General features: G+C 43.9%; 1 protein-coding gene across 2 annotated transcripts in view; it reads left to right on the top strand.

Annotated features, from left to right (window-relative positions):
- Nucleotides 1–697: 697 nt before the first annotated feature.
- Nucleotides 698–16,157, top strand: part of LOC311142373 (active breakpoint cluster region-related protein-like) — a 239,152-nt gene continuing 223,692 nt past the window's right edge. For both annotated transcript variants that reach the window (XM_084178019.1, XM_084178018.1), the window contains exon 1: nucleotides 698–1,594. In XM_084178019.1, the coding sequence (XP_084034145.1) occupies nucleotides 739–1,594 (856 nt within the window). In that variant the 5' untranslated portion in view covers nucleotides 698–738. The remainder of the gene's footprint in view (nucleotides 1,595–16,157) is intronic.

The following is a 16,157-nucleotide window of genomic DNA, read 5'->3' as shown; positions in this document are numbered from 1 at the left end:
AGGCTGATTTTCCTAATCTTTTTTTTTGTAAGTCAGGTAAAGCCGCAGGTGAACAATCTGCTACAGTCCATGAGGGAGTTCTATTAACCTGAGCTGCGGTGTATCATTCTATTGCCTGTGACATGAACGGGCAAAAGCGGTGAGGAAGGAGCCCCCTTCTCAAATCGAACAGTAAGCTTCTGCTCTGCTCAGTCACGTTGTCAACAAGGCAGCATGGTGCATCATCCAGAAACATATAACAAATATTTTCAATAAAATAAATGTTAGAATTTTCTAAATAATTTTCATTGGGAAGGCAGGTAACGCGTTTTTATCAAAAGCAATAACTTTTGCATATGAAAACACCATACAGTCATTGAAAAACATAGCTGGAAAACAACGAATCCTACTCATTACTATACGTGCTTAAAGTGGCTTAGGCTTCGTCACTTTTGTTTTGAGCCGACTTCGTCGTGGGCTTTGAACCGGGCACCTGGATCACGCCGGGAGGCAGCCGGGTTCCAAAACGAATGCAATCACATTTTACCCGCTGTAAACGCCTTCCACCAGGGTAACTCGAGCCAGATCGAATCCCCTCATTCGAAAAATGAACGCCCCAACATCACTTTGACTGTTGCATTTAATTGGTTTACGTCACAACGTATCTGAATACCGGAAGCCAAACGTTTTTATTTGGGTAAAGCAACACCGTTCCATCGAATGCGTGCGTGGGAGAGGTAACAAGTGGGTACCATTACAATGTGGGATCAAGATGAATTCGAAAAACATTGGAAGAATGAATTTCCTGACGGAGAAGCACCTAAAATGGATTTACCCTCGGTGGAAGATGTCGAGACCAAGCTGGAGAAATGTAAATCGAATCTCAAAACGCTGCAGCAGGCGCTGTCGGAGGAGAAATTCAAGGTGATATACCTCCAGACCACCATCGCTCGACAGAAGAAAAGTTATGACAAGGTGACGTGGGAAGACGGTAAAGACGAAAACTTGAATGTTGAACCTTTATTATCAAAGACAGAAACGGAAAGCAAATCGCGGAGGACAAACGAAAAGCTAGAGAGGGAAAGTATGAAGGTTTCTGGTAGTGGAAGCAAGAAACTGCAGACGCCAGGCAGCAAAGGCACCAAACCAGAGCCGCCGATCAGGATCAGTAGTAGGGCAGGTAAACCTATACCCCCCGCGCCACCGCGCAAGCCCAGCTTCCAGAAACAAGTGAATACGATCTCACCAGGGCTCTCTCAAGCGGATGGAAACTGCATCGGCCGCATAGGGAAAGTGAATTCCGTGACCGACAGCAACAGCAGAGAGGCTAGTGACCACGAATACGAGGATGCGGAGCTCAATGAGAATTTCCTCAAGAGCAACATGGTGACCCCCGAAACGACCGCCAGAGACAGCCAGAGGTCGAACCCCCACCGGGACTCCCTGCGCCCGTTCCGCCACAGCAGGGACTTCGACTCCAGTGATGATGGGAGGTTGTCTCCGTCCTGCATCCCTGCGCCCTTCAGGGCATCCCATACGGGTGGATCCGGGCGCAGCACTCCAGACAGACGCAGCGATGGCTACTTGAGCTCCGACCATGAAGACTCCTCTTCAGGTAGCATATCTAATTGCTTGGCCACATAAATTGAGGTTTACACAGCCCTTTTTCATACATGTAAACCCGGAAAGAGCTATTTGTGAAGTCATTGTTTTATGGCGTTGGCAACAATAAGACAATGATGAGAGATTGCTGTCCATGTATTGCGCTGTATGGCAGCAACATTAAGGGAAAGAGATTGTGGCTGTGAAATGTTTGGAAAAGGTGTTCAATACCTTTCCATCAGGTTCCACAATAGCAGGTAAAACCATATTCAACATCGAAGTTTTTGGCAATATTTACTCAGGTTGTTTGGCTTTCATTGCACTTTGCTCTGGTTTTGTCAGACAATTAATGAATGACTTGGCAGTTCACACATGACTAGGTGTGAGGAAGGAAAAGGTTCTGGAAACATTTGTCACTCATTTTGTGACACATCACTCTGCTGTCGTCTGTATCTATATAGTTCTATGATGCACATGTATTGAGGGAAATACCGTAGGAGTGGAACTTGAAATGGATGAGTGGTTCATTAGGGACAGTGGAGAGAGCAGAGCTTTCTCCTCACTCTAATTACCTAGTGCCATAGCGATGACAATCTAAATGCCTGTGACACAATCTAGTCTGGCACTCAGACACATAGCTGCTGGAAGTAGGGGTGCTGAGGGAATTGTAATAACTGATATACAGTGCCTTGCAAAAGTATTCATCCCCCTTGGCATTTTTCCTATTTTGTTGCATTACAACCTGTAATTGAAATTGATTTTATTTGGATTTCAAGTAATGGACATACACAATAGTCCAAATTGGTGAAGTGAAATGAAAAAAATAACTTAATCTTAAAAGTAAAGACTGGAAAAGTGGTGCTTGCATATGTATTCACCCCCTTTGCTATGAAGCCCCTAAATAAGATCTGGTGCAACCAATTACCTTCAGAAGTCACATAATTAGTTAAATAAAGTCCACCTGTGTGCAATGTAAGTGTCACATGAACTGTCACATGATCTCAGTATATATACACCTGTTCTGAAAGGCCCCAGAGTCTGCAATACCACTAAGCAAGGGGCACCACCAAGCAAGCGGCACCATGAAGGCCAAGGAGCTCTCCAAACAGGTCAGGGACAAAGTTGTGGAGAAGTACAAATCAGGGTTGGGATATATATATATATATATATATATATATATATATATATATATATATATATATATATATATATATATATATATACAGGGGTGCACATAACTTTTTCAGTGAGTTACTCAGGTGAGTACCAGCAGATGGTGTCTGGTACTCATCCCATATGTAGCGTGGTCTTAATAAGTGCAGTCTTCCTCACTGTCCTCCTCAGTGCCGCCACCACTGTCCTCTTCAGTGTCCCCCCCACTGTCCTCTGCTTCAGCTTCCTGCATGGTAGATGATGAAGATGCTGCAGATGCACCTCCCTGTCCTTGGTTGAGCCTCCGATTAGCTGTCTAGCAGCAGGCTTTGGGTCAAATGTCTCTGTGGTCTGCTTTGACAGGTGAATGTGCATCAGGGCTGAGAGACGAGCATGTGACAGACGAGATATGTACTTGGTTTTTATTATGTTGAGATGTGAGAATCCCCTCTCCCAAGCTGCACTGCTTAAAGGCAGTGTAAGAGACAGCTTAACCACCTTGTTGATTTTGGAGTAAGCATCTGGGTTACTTGTATTTACTATTTGGACCAAGTCATACACAGAAAAGGCTCCCAAGCGTTTTCCTGCCTGCTTTAAGGGCATCCATTCTGTCACAGTGGTATCTTTGTCAAGTTGCAAGGTGGCCTCATATTTCTTGAGAATGCTGCAAACTGTTGTGTTTCCAAAACTGTGGAGGTCTTGCATTTACTGAGGCCATGTTGAAGGATCAAATAGTAAGAAATGATCACATGACTTGAGGGAGTCATATCTGATTTCAAACTCTTCAATTAACCCCCTGAGTAAGTGTGTCTTGTCTCTGTCAGCATCAGCATTGGAAACAGTGTGTGCCCTGTGGCTTTCACCATCAAGCAGAAGTGTGAACTGTCCAATGGCCACCATGAGTTCAATGGTCAGCTTTTCCTTCTGAAACCTAATGGATGTGGTCTTCAAAATGTTGCAAATGTCAAGCATGTTTGACAGAAAGCACTGAAAACGCTCTGTGCAGATATGCTGCAAGTCACTGTTATCACTCGTAACCAGTTGCATTTTAATGGCTGGCAATAGTTTTGATATTTTTAACAGTGTTCCATGCCTCCATGCAGACCATCTGATATTATGAAACTTACCCAGTTTCACAAAGGAGATCCCATTTTCTTCACATAGCTTATTCAGTGCAGCAGTTTTTTTTGCTCCACCTTTTTGTAAATAAAACTGCAGCAGCTTGACCACAGAGCGATTAAATGTCTCACAGTAAGGAACGTTGCGATCAGCTGATTTCGCGCTATTCTCCAGTGTGTGTGCGGTGCACAGAATGTGCACAAGGGAGTCTCCAACTGCAGCAAGTTGCCAGAGTTTTGGCACAACGCCGTTGTAGATTGACAGCAGCCCCGTCTGTGCACACAGCGACCAACTTTGTTGTCCAGTCATCCAAGCCTGTGTCCTGGAAAAGTCTCACAAGTCCGTCTGTTATGGCCTGCGCGGTTCGGTCAGCACCCAATTCAATCAGTCCAATAAAGTCCAAAGTAAACTCTCCGTTGCTGGACGACGACGAAATGATTTCCTGCTCAGTTTTTGTGATGTCCTCAGATCCATCAAAAAGCAGCCCCCAAAATTCAGCAGACTGCAACTTGGCTCGTAACTCCCCGATGATGGTGTGAGCGATGCTCTGCATGATCCGTGTGCCCCCTTCACCTGAATGATATGCACCTCCGACATTTACTCCTAGCCGCTTCAGTAAAGGAACATCCTCAGAATAGGAAGACATGGGACGTGCGTGTTTAGCTTTATGGAAGGCGAGGAGATAAATATTAAACAGAGCTTGCCGCTGTTCTTCATTCAGCTTGTCTCGCCATCTGGCAAGTGGGCGACTGGACATTTCTTCTCGGCTAGCTTAGCAATGGCTTGCGCCACATTCGTGTGCTCCTTGCTCTTTTCATGTTTGTCAAATAAAGGATGGTTGAAATTCTTTGAGCCTTTATAAAATGCACCCGTTTTGTCTGCTAGATGTGGATTTGAGCGGCAAATCTTGCACCACATTTCAGTGCGCTCATCGTTAGCTTCAAGCCACTGCACATCTTGGAGCCACTTTTCCGAAAAAAGTATTTTCTTCGGCTCTGGCTCCAGTTGGCGTTTCTTTGTAGGTGGCGAAACGCCAAAAAAGCTGCATCATGTCTGTTGCTTTTTGGACATCCCTGACAGTAGTTGACAAGCAACATGTCATGTGTAAGGTTAGATGAGAAGATCGGTCAAGTACGCAAAGGCGCGTAGTAACACAAGTGGCATTACGCTTTCCTGATTTTTGTCGTGCTTGCGTACCTGCGTACCAGTTATGTGCACCCCTGTGTGTGTGTATATATATATATATATATACACAGTGGGGAAAAAAAGTATTTAGTCAGCCACCAATTGTGCAAGTTCTCCCACTTAAAAAGATGAGAGGCCTGTAATTTTCATCATAGGTACACGTCAACTATGACAGACAAATTGAGAAGAAAAAAAATCCAGAAAATCACATTGTAGGATTTTTTATGAATTTATTTGCAAATTATGGTGGAAAATAAGTATTTGGTCACCTACAAACAAGCAAGATTTCTGGCTCTCACAGACCTGTAACTTCTTCTTTAAGAGGCTCCTCTGTCCTCCACTCGTTACCTGTATTAATGGCACCTGTTTGAACTTGTTATCAGTATAAAAGACACCTGTCCACAACCTCAAACAGTCACACTCCAAACTCCACTATGGCCAAGACCAAAGAGCTGTCAAAGGACACCAGAAACAAAATTGTAGACCTGCACCAGGCTGGGAAGACTGAATCTGCAATAGGTAAGCAGCTTGGTTTGAAGAAATCAACTGTGGGAGCAATTATTAGGAAATGGAAGACATACAAGACCACTGATAATCTCCCTCGATCTGGGGCTCCATGCAAGATCTCACCGCGTGGGGTCAAAATGATCACAAGAACGGTGAGCAAAAATCCCAGAACCACACAGGGGGACCTAGTGAATGACCTGCAGAGAGCTGGGACCAAAGTAACAAAGCCTACCATCAGTAACACACTACGCCGCCAGGGACTCAAATCCTGCAGTGCAAGACGTGTCCCCCTGCTTAAGCCAGTAAATGTACAGGCCCGTCTGAAGTTTGCTAGAGTGCATTTGGATGATCCAGAAGAGGATTGGGAGAATGTCATATGGTCAGATGAAACCAAAATAGAACTTTTTGGTAAAAACTCAACTCGTCGTGTTTGGAGGACAAAGAATGCTGAGTTGCATCCAAAGAACACCATACCTACTGTGAAGCATGGGGGTGGAAACATCATGCTTTGGGGCTGTTTTTCTGCAAAGGGACCAGGACGACTGATCCGTGTAAAGGAAAGAATGAATGGGGCCATGTATCGTGATATTTTGAGTGAAAACCTCCTTCCATCAGCAAGGGCATTGAAGATGAAACGTGGCTGGGTCTTTCAGCATGACAATGATCCCAAACACACCGCCCGGGCAACGAAGGAGTGGCTTCGTAAGAAGCATTTCAAGGTCCTGGAGTGGCCTAGCCAGTCTCCAGATCTCAACCCCATAGAAAATCTTTGGAGGGAGTTGTTGCCCAGCGACAGCCCCAAAACATCACTGCTCTAGAGGAGATCTGCATGGAGGAATGGGCCAAAATACCAGCAACAGTGTGTGAAAACCTTGTGAAGACTTACAGAAAACGTTTGACCTGTGTCATTGCCAACAAAGGGTATATAACAAAGTATTGAGAAACATTTGTTATTGACCAAATACTTATTTTCCATAGTTGACATGTACCTATGATGAAAATTACAGGCCTCTCTCATCTTTTTAAGTGGGAGAACTTGCACAATTGGTGGCTGACTAAATACTTTTTTTCCCCACTGTATATATATATCAGAAACGTTGAACGTCCCACGGAGCACCATTTAAATCCATTATTAAAAAATGGAAAGAATATGGCACCACAACAAACCTGCCAAGAGAGGGCTGCCCACCAAAACTCACAGCCCAGGCAAGGAGGGCATTAATCAGAGGGGCAACAAAGACGCCAAAGATAACCCTGAAGGAGCTGCAAAGCTCCACAGCGGAGATTGGAGTATCTGTCCATAGGACCACTTTAAGCCGTACACTCCACAGTGCTAGGCTTTACGGAAGAGTGGCCAGAAAAAAGCCATTGCTTAAAGAAAAAAATAAGCAAACAGGCATGTGGGAGACTCCCCAAACATATGGAAGAAGGTACTCTGGTCAGATGAGACTAAAATTGAGCTTTTTGGCCATCAAGGAAAACGCTATGTCTGGCGCAAACCCAACACCTCTCATCACCCCGAGAACACCATCCCCACAGTGAAGCCCCCTAATGATACAAACCCCCTAAAAAATCAAATTTAATTCCAGGTTGTAAGGCAACAAAATAGAAAAAATGCCAAGGGTGGTGAATACTTTCGCAAGCCACTGTAGCTGTCTGTAGCGTGGGCAAAAACAATTTTGTTAGAACATTTTACAAAAGTAGTGCACTGGGCCTTTACTAGTCCTGTATTATCGGAGCAATCTAGCCCTCTGTAGCGAGGGCTACATTGTTAAGGAGGAGAGACATGGATCTTGTCAGTATATCCATAATCTTTGCTCCAGCTAAACTTGAAGAGGACAGTAGGTCTAACTACTGACAAAGCGTGTTTAAAAAATATACATGTTTTATTGTCACCAGATAGGTGCAGTGAAATGTGTTGTTCTGATGAAGGTCTACACAAGTAAGTAAATGGCAGTATTAGACTGAAAGATGGAAGGTAATTTCGGCAAACATTTGAGGCTCTCCGTGCATATTAGTTTCTCATTCAACATATTTGCTTCTACTTCACACAATCCCGTTTTTAACAGTTTCCCTTCCTAACTGTTTTACATTCCCTGAGATCAAGCCAAATATTCCCAGATTTTTATAAAAAGGCCACAAGTGGTCTCTCGTCTCTGCATCACCAGATTTTGCGGAGGCAAAAAGAGTTGGGTAGGTGCACTTTGGTGCAGTGGTCCGGAGTGTAACTCCACCACTTCTCACAATGGTGCTCATTTAGTAAAGTTAGATTATAGCTGAATCAATGTCTTGGAAGATCACATAATGATTCATTAGTATTCTACATAACCAAATATAATAGCATAGTATAACGTTACTCTTACACCAAAAACACCACCTCATTATCTCGTGGCCAAAACTCAACAGGGGGGTTCTGCCTAATGTTTTTAACCATGTATGCTACACTATCCCGCAAAGTCATCATGATGTCCCGCATATGGGAATTTTTTATGTGGTCCCCCCTCCCGTCAAACAAAATCGCAGCACTCCCACCCCCAAACATGTTCCCGCAGCTATGCATCAGCATGTCCTTTATGTTTCACAAAGAAAACGTTAACTTGCAGGTGCAAATATTTGAAGGTCATGAAGGGCCATGAATTCCAATATACTCTGTGGTATGTCAGTTGGTGGTAAACGGGTCTGAATGAATGTCAGTTAGCGAGATGCAGACCTTTGCCTTCAATAAGCTGTTGATGGAGTCAGTTGTGTTGCTGGGAGGGCTCAGCAGGAAACTGTGCTAAAAGAAACTGTTGCAAATGAGTCATTCTGAGAGCAGGTTACCTCACAAGGCCTGTCTTTGTGTACACTGAGTGAAAGACTGAGTGGGCTCCCAAAAGGAGGCATAAAGGTGGCCAGTTAGAGATGATAGTGTTTGCAAATGTGTACTGCAGCCTGAGTGTACAAAACATTAGGAACGCCCTCAGAACAGCCTCATTTCGTTGGGGCATGGACAACAAGATGATGAGTGTTCCACAGGGATGACTCCAATGTTTCCAACAGTTGTGTCACGTTGGCTGGATGTCCTTTGGGTGATGGACCATTCTTGATTCACACAGGAAACTGTAGAGCTTGAATAACCCAGCATTTCTTGACACACTCAAACCGGTGTGCCTGTAACCAACTACCATACCACGTTCAAAGGCACTTACAGTGCATTCGGAAAGTGTTCAGACCCCTTGACTTTATCCAAATGTTGTTACGTTACAGCATTATTCTAAAATTGATTAAATATTTTTTTCCCCTCTACACACAATACCCATAATGACAAGGCAAACACAGGTTTTTAGAAAAACGTGCAAATGTATTAAATAAAAAATGAAAAGATCACATTTTACATAAGTATTCAGACCTTTTACTCAGTACTTTGTTGAAGCAGCAATTACAGCCTTGAGTCTTCTTGGGTATGATGCTACAAGCTTGGCACACCTGTTTTTGGGGAGTTTCTCCCATTCTTCTCTGCAGATCCTCTCAAGCTCTGTCAGGTTGGATGGGGAGAGGTCGTTGCACAGCTATTGTCAGGTCTCTCCAGAGATGTACAATCGGGTTCAAGTCCGGGCTCTAGCTGAGCCACTCAAGGACATTCAGAGAATTGTTCCAAAGGCACTCCTGTCTTGGCTGTGTGCTTAGGGTCGTTGTCCTGTTGGAAGGTGAACCTTCGCCCCAGTCTGAGGCCCCGAGTGCTCTGGAGCAGGTGTTCATCAAGGATCTCTCTGTACTTTGCTCCGTTCATCTTTGCCTCGATCCTGACTAATCTACCAGTCCCTGCCGCTGAAAAACACCCCCACAGCATGATGTTGCCACCACCATGCTTCCCCGTAGGGATGGTGCCAGGTTTCCTCCAGATGTGATGCTTGGCATTCAGGGCAAATAGTTGAATCTTGGTTTCATCAGACCAGAGAATCTTGTTTCTCTTGGTCTGAGTCCTTCCGTCTGGCCACTCTACCATAAAGGCCTGCTTTTTGGAGTGCTGCAGAGATGGTTGTCCTTCTGGAAGGTTCTCCCAGAGGACCTCTGGAGCTCTGTCAGAGTGACCATCGGGTTCTTGGTCACCTCCCTGACCAAGGCCCTTCTCCCCTGATTGCTCAGTTTGGCCGGGCGGCCAGCTTTAGGAGGAGTCTTGGTGGTTCCAAACCTGGTGTTCTCGGGGACCTTCAATGCTGCAGAATATTTATTTTGTACCCTTCCCCAGATCTGTGCCTCAACGCAATCCTGTCTCGGAGCTCTACGGACAATTCCTTTTACCTCATGGCTTGGTTTTTGCTCTGACATGCACTGTCAACTGTGGGACCTTCTATAGACAGGTGTGTGCCTTTCCAAATCACATCCAATCAATTGAATTTACCACAGGTGGACTCCAATCAATCAAGTTCTAGAAACGTCTCAAGGATGATCAATGGAAACAGGATGCGCCTGAGCTCAATTTCGATTATGGGGTATTGTGTGTAGATTGATGTGGGAAAAATGTATTTCATCAATTTTATAATAAGGTTGTAACATAACTGTGGAAAAAGTGAATGGTCTGAATACTTTCCGACTGCACTGTATGTAGTGGTGCAATAATGTTAGGGTATATGATATGCTGTTTTTGTGTGTGTGATGTAATTGCCTTAATGCATTTGGACCCCAGGAAGAGTAGCTGTTGCCTTGGCAACAGCTGATGGGGATCCCTAATAAATACAGTACAAACAAACTAACGACAACACCTATATTTCTACACTATCTACCAAACAACTGACAAGGCATTCTGTTTTGGTTAGCCTAATGCTATTAGAACTGGGGTAAACTGAACAACATGGCAGCTGTACTTCTCACAACAGTGTTCCTTTGGAAGAGTGAACAAACCTGTTTGTTACGTTGCTGGAGATTCCTTTTATATCATGTTCATGAGACATACTGTATTTTTTCCACGTCTCCCTCAGAAATGCAGGGCCTGTCGAGGCCCATCCTGCTCTGCCTGTCTGCTCACAACACAGCCAGCTCTAACTCGGTTGTAATGTTTGTGTGCCTATGGAATATGTTAGTATACTTAAGGGCAATTCCTTGGTAACTGAGTGATGCTAAGACTCAGATTTTTTACTTTAAAATGTATGCCAAATGCAACAGAAACCAATGATTGCAAAGTTAAACAAACCATACAACTCTCTGCAAAAGGACGACTTTTAAGGCACTATGTAACTTTTGGGGGCGACCCGTCAAAATTCACATAACAATATGAGTTGTAGATCTCATTGAAAGCAAGTCTATGAAGCGGTAGATCTGTTCTATGTGCGCTATTCCTATGCTTCCCGTGTTTAAGTTGAGTTCTTGCGTCTTTTACTTTTGGTTTTGTACACCAGCTTCAAACAGCTGAAAATACAATATTTTTGGTTATGGAAAATATACACTACCGGTCAAAAGTTTTAGAACACCTACTCATTCTAGGTTTTTTATTTTATTTTAACTATTTTCTATATTGTAGAAATAAAACCCTTGAATGAGTAGGTGTTCTAAAACTTTTGACCAGTAGTGTATGTTACAGCGGTTTAGATTGTACAATGATTCTCTACACTATACTTGCTTGTTTAGTCACAAACTGAAATTGGGCTAAGTATTAGAATTTTAGCAGCCAGGAAATGGTGGAGTGATATCTGCATAGTGCATCTTTAACAATTTCCACAGAAAATTTGGCAAAAACACATTTATTTGATGAACAGTGCAGATGCAACGTTTGGTAACAGAATGACGGCATCAACAGCACAAACCACGTCTGCACATTTTCTGAGGAAATTGTTAAAAGTAGTCCTTGTGCATAGAGTTGTATGTTTTTTGATGTCTATAGTATTCTCTCTGGTATGCAATCTTGTTTCCGCTCAGGTTATGGATGTGTCACTGCAACCTTAAAGGTCCTAAATGATGTCACCATTGCCCTTGATTCTAAGCAATGTTGTGCTGCTATTTTTATTGACTTGGCCAAAGCTTTTGATACAGTAGACCATTTCGTTCTTGTGGGCCGGCTAAGGAGTATTGGTGTCTTTGAGGGGTCTTTGGCCTGGTTTGCTAACTACCTCTCAGAGTGCAGTGTATAAAGTCAGAACATCTGCTGTCTCAGCCACTGCCTGTCACCAAGGGAGTACCCCAAGGCTCGATCCTAGGCCCCACGCTCTTCTCAATTTACATCAACAACATAGCTCAAGCAGTAGGAAGTTCTCTCATCCATTTATATGCAGATGATACAGTATTGTACTCAGCTGGCCCCTCCCCAGATTTTGTGTTAAACGCTCTACAACAAAGCTTTCTTAGTGTCCAACAATATTTCTCTGCCCGTAACCTTGTTCTGAACACCTCCAAAACAAAGGTAATGTGGTTTGGTAAGAAGCATGCCTCTCTAACCCACCTGTGTGATTACTACCTCTGAGGGTTTAGAGCTTGCGGTAGGCACGTACAAGTACTTGGCAGTATGGCTAGACGGTACTCTGTCCTTCTCTCAGCACATAATCTTTGCCTGCAGCTTTGATAACTCTAGACTTTGTTTTCTCTATCGTAATCGCTCCTCTTTCACCCCAGCTGCCAAACTAACCCTGATTCAGATGACCAATCCTCCCATGCTAGATGTAATTTATAGATCGGCAGGTAAGGGTGCTCTCGAGCGGCTAGATGTTCTTCACCATTCGACCATCAGATTAGCCACCAATGCTCCTTATAGGACACATCACTACACTCTATACTCCTCTGTAAACTGGTTATCTCTGTATACCCGTCACAAGACCCACTGGTTGATGCTTATTTATTAAACCCTCTTAGGCCTCACTCCCACCTATCTGAGATACCTACTGCAGCCCTCATCCTCCACATACAACACCCGTTCTGCCAGTCACATTCTGTTAAAGGTCCCCATAGCACACACATCATTGGGTCGCTCCTCTTTTCAGTTCGCTGCAGCTAGCGACTGGAACGAGCTGCAAAAAACAGTCAAACTGGACAGTTTTATATCCAACTCTTCATTCAAAGACTCAATCATGGACACTCTTACTGACAGTTGTGGCTGCTTCGCGTGATGTATTGTTGTCTCTACCTTCTTGCTGTTGTCTGTGCCCAGTAATGTTTGTACCATGTTTTGTGCTGCTACCATGTTGTGTTGCTACCATGTTGTTGTCATGTGGTGTTGCTAACATGCTGTGTTGTCTTAGGTCTCTCTTTATGTAGTGTTGTGGTGTCTCTCTTGTCGTGATGTGTGTTTTGTCCTATATTTAATTTTTTTATCCCTCGTCCCTGCAGGAGGCCTTTTGCCTTTTGGTAAGCCGTCATTGTAAATAAGAATTTGTTCTTAACTTACTTGCCTGGTTAAATAAAACAACTGGGATGTTGCCTACCCTCACCACATGGGGTCAGCCCTTCAGGAAGTCCAGGATCCAGTTGCAGAGGGAGGTGTTTAGTCCCAGGGTCCTAGGCTTGGTAATGAGCTTGGAGGGGACAATGGTGTTGAGCGCTGAGCTGTAGTCAATGAACAGCATTCTCACATACAGTGCTATGAAAAAGTATTTGCCCCCTTTCTAATTTTCTCTACTTTTGCATATTTGTGATATTGAATGTTATCAGATCTTCAACCAAAACCTAATATTAGATAAAGGGAACATAAGTGAACAAATAACACAACAATTACATATTTATTTCATAAACAAAGTTATGCAACACCCAATTCCCCTGTGTGAAAAAGTAATTGCCCCCTTACACTCAATAACTGGTTGTGCCACCTTTAGCTGCAATGACTCCAACCAAATGCTTCCTGTAGTTGTTGATCAGTCTCTCACGTCGCTGTGGAGGAATTTTGGCCCACTCTTCCATGCAGAACTGCTTTAACTCAGTGACGTGTGGGTTTTCAAGCATGAACTGCTCGTTTCAAGTCCTGCCACAACATCTCAATTGGGATTAGGTCTGGATTTTGACTAGGCCATTCCAAAACTTCCAATTTGTTGCTTTTTAGCAATTTTCATGTAGACTTGATTGTGTGTTTTGGATCATTGTCTTGCTGCATGACCCAGCTGCGCTTCAGCTTCAGCTCACAGACGTATGGTCTGACATTCTCCTGTAGAATTCTCTGATACAGAGCAGAATTCATGGTTCCTTCTATTAAGGCAAGTCGTCCAGGTCCTGAGGCAGCAAAGCATCCCCAAACCATCACACCAACACCACCATGCTTGACCTTTTGGTATGATGTTCTTACTGTGGAATGCAGTGTTTGGTTTTCGCCAGGCATAATGGGACCCATCTCGTCCAAAAAGTTGACTCAAGTTTGCCAAAAAGCACCTGGATGATCATCAATACTCTTGGAAGAACGTTCTATGGACAGATGATTCAAAAGTATAACTTTTTGGACGACATGGTTCCAGTAATGCCTGGCGTAAACCAAACTCTGCATTCCACAGTAAGAACATCATACCAAAGGTCAAGCATGGTGGTGATGGTTTGGGGATGCTTTGCTGCCTCAGGACCTGGACGACTTGCCTTAATAGAAGGAACCATGAATTCTGCTCTGTATCAGAGAATTCTACAGGAGAATGTCAGACCATCCGTCTGTGAGCTGAAGCTGAAGCGCAGCTGGGTCATGCAGCAAGACAATGATCCAAAACACACAATCAAGTCTACATGAAAATTGCTAAAAAGCAACAAATTTGAAGTTTTGGAATGGCCTAGTCAAAATCCAGACCTAATCCCAATTGAGATGTTGTGGCAGGACTTGAAACGAGCAGTTCATGCTTGAAAACCCACACGTCACTGAGTTAAAGCAGTTCTGCATGGAAGAGTGGGCCAAAATTCCTCCACAGCGACGTGAGAGACTGATCAACAACTACAGGAAGCATTTGGTTGGAGTCATTGCAGCTAAAGGTGGCACAACCAGTTATTGAGTGTAAGGGGGCAATTACTTTTTCACACAGGGGAATTGGGTGTTGCATAACTTTGTTTATGAAATAAATATGTACAGTGGGGAGAACAAGTATTTGATACACTGCCGATTTTGCAGGTTTTCCTACTTACAAAGCATGTAGAGGTCTGTAATTTTTATCATAGGTACACTTCAGCTGTGAGAGACGTAATCTAAAACAAAAATCCAGAAAATCACATTGTATGATTTTTAAGTAATTAATTTGCATTTTATTGCATGACATAAGTATTTGATCACCTACCAACCAGTAAGAATTCCGGCTCTCACAGACCTGTTAGTTTTTCTTTAAGAAGCCCTCCTGTTCTCCACTCATTACCTGTATTAACTGCACTTGTTTGAACTCGTTACCTGTATAAAATACACCTGTCCACACACTCAATCAAACAGACTCCAACCTCTCCACAATGGCCAAGACCAGAGAGCTGTGTAAGGACATCAGGGATAAAATTGTAGACCTGCAGAAGGCTGGGGTGGGCTACAGGACAATAGGCAAGCAGCTTGGTGAGAAGGCAACAACTGTTGGCGCAATTATTAGAAAATGGAAGAAGTTCAAGATGATGGTCAATCACCCTCGGTCTGGGGCTCCATGCAAGATCTCACCTCGTGGGGCATCAATGATCACGAGGGAGGTGAGGGATCAGCCCAGAACTACACGGCAGGACCTGGTCAATGACCTGAAGAGAGCTGGGACCACAGTCTCAAAGAAAACCATTAGTAACACACTACGCCGTCATGGATTAAAATCCTGCAGCGCACGCAAGGTCCCCCTGCTCAAGCCAGCGCATGTCCAGGCCCGTCTGAAGTTTGCCAATGACCATCTGGATGATCCAGAGGAGGAATGGGAGAAGGTCATGTGGTCTGATGAGACAAATATAGAGCTTTTTGGTCTAAACTCCACTCGCCGTGTTTGGAGGAAGAAGAAGGATGAGCACAACCCCAAGAACACCATCCCAACCGTGAAGCATGGAGGTGGAAACATCAATCTTTGGGGATGCTTTTCTACAAAGGGGACAGTACGACTGCACCGTATTGAGGGGAGGAGGGATGGGACCATGTATCGCGAGATCTTGGCCAACAACCTCCTTCCCTCAGTAAGAGCATTGAAGATGGGTCGTGGCTGGGTCTTCCAGAATGACAACGACCCGAAACACACAGCCAGGGCAACTAAGGAGTGGCTCCGTAAGAAGCATCTCAAGGTCCTGGAGTGGCCTAGCCAGTCTCCAGACCTGAACCCAATAGAAAATCTTTGGAGGGAGCTGAAAGTCCGTATTGCCCAGCGACAGCCCCGAAACCTGAATGATCTGGATAAGGTCTCTATGGAGGAGTGGGCCAAAATCCCTGCTGCAGTGTGTGCAAACCTGGTCAAGACCTACAGGAAACGTATGATCTCTGTAATTGCAAACAAAGGTTTCTGTACCAAATATTAAGTTCTGCTTTTCTGATGTATCAAATACTTATGTCATGCAATAAAATGCAAATTAATTACTTAAAAATCATACAATGTGATTTTCTGGATTTTTGTCTCTCACAGTTGAAGTGTACCTATGATAAAAATTACAGACCTCTACATGCTTTGTAAGTAGGAAAACCTGCAAAATCGGCAGTGTATCAAATACTTGTTCTCCCCACTGTAATTGTTGTGTTATTTGTTCCC

This window comes from Coregonus lavaretus (assembly GCF_964263955.1).
Source record: "Coregonus lavaretus genome assembly, chromosome: 15".
Taxonomy (NCBI): Eukaryota; Metazoa; Chordata; class Actinopteri; order Salmoniformes; family Salmonidae; genus Coregonus; species Coregonus lavaretus.
Note: the sequence above shows the minus strand (reverse complement) of the source record. Positions and strands in the feature narration are given on the sequence as shown.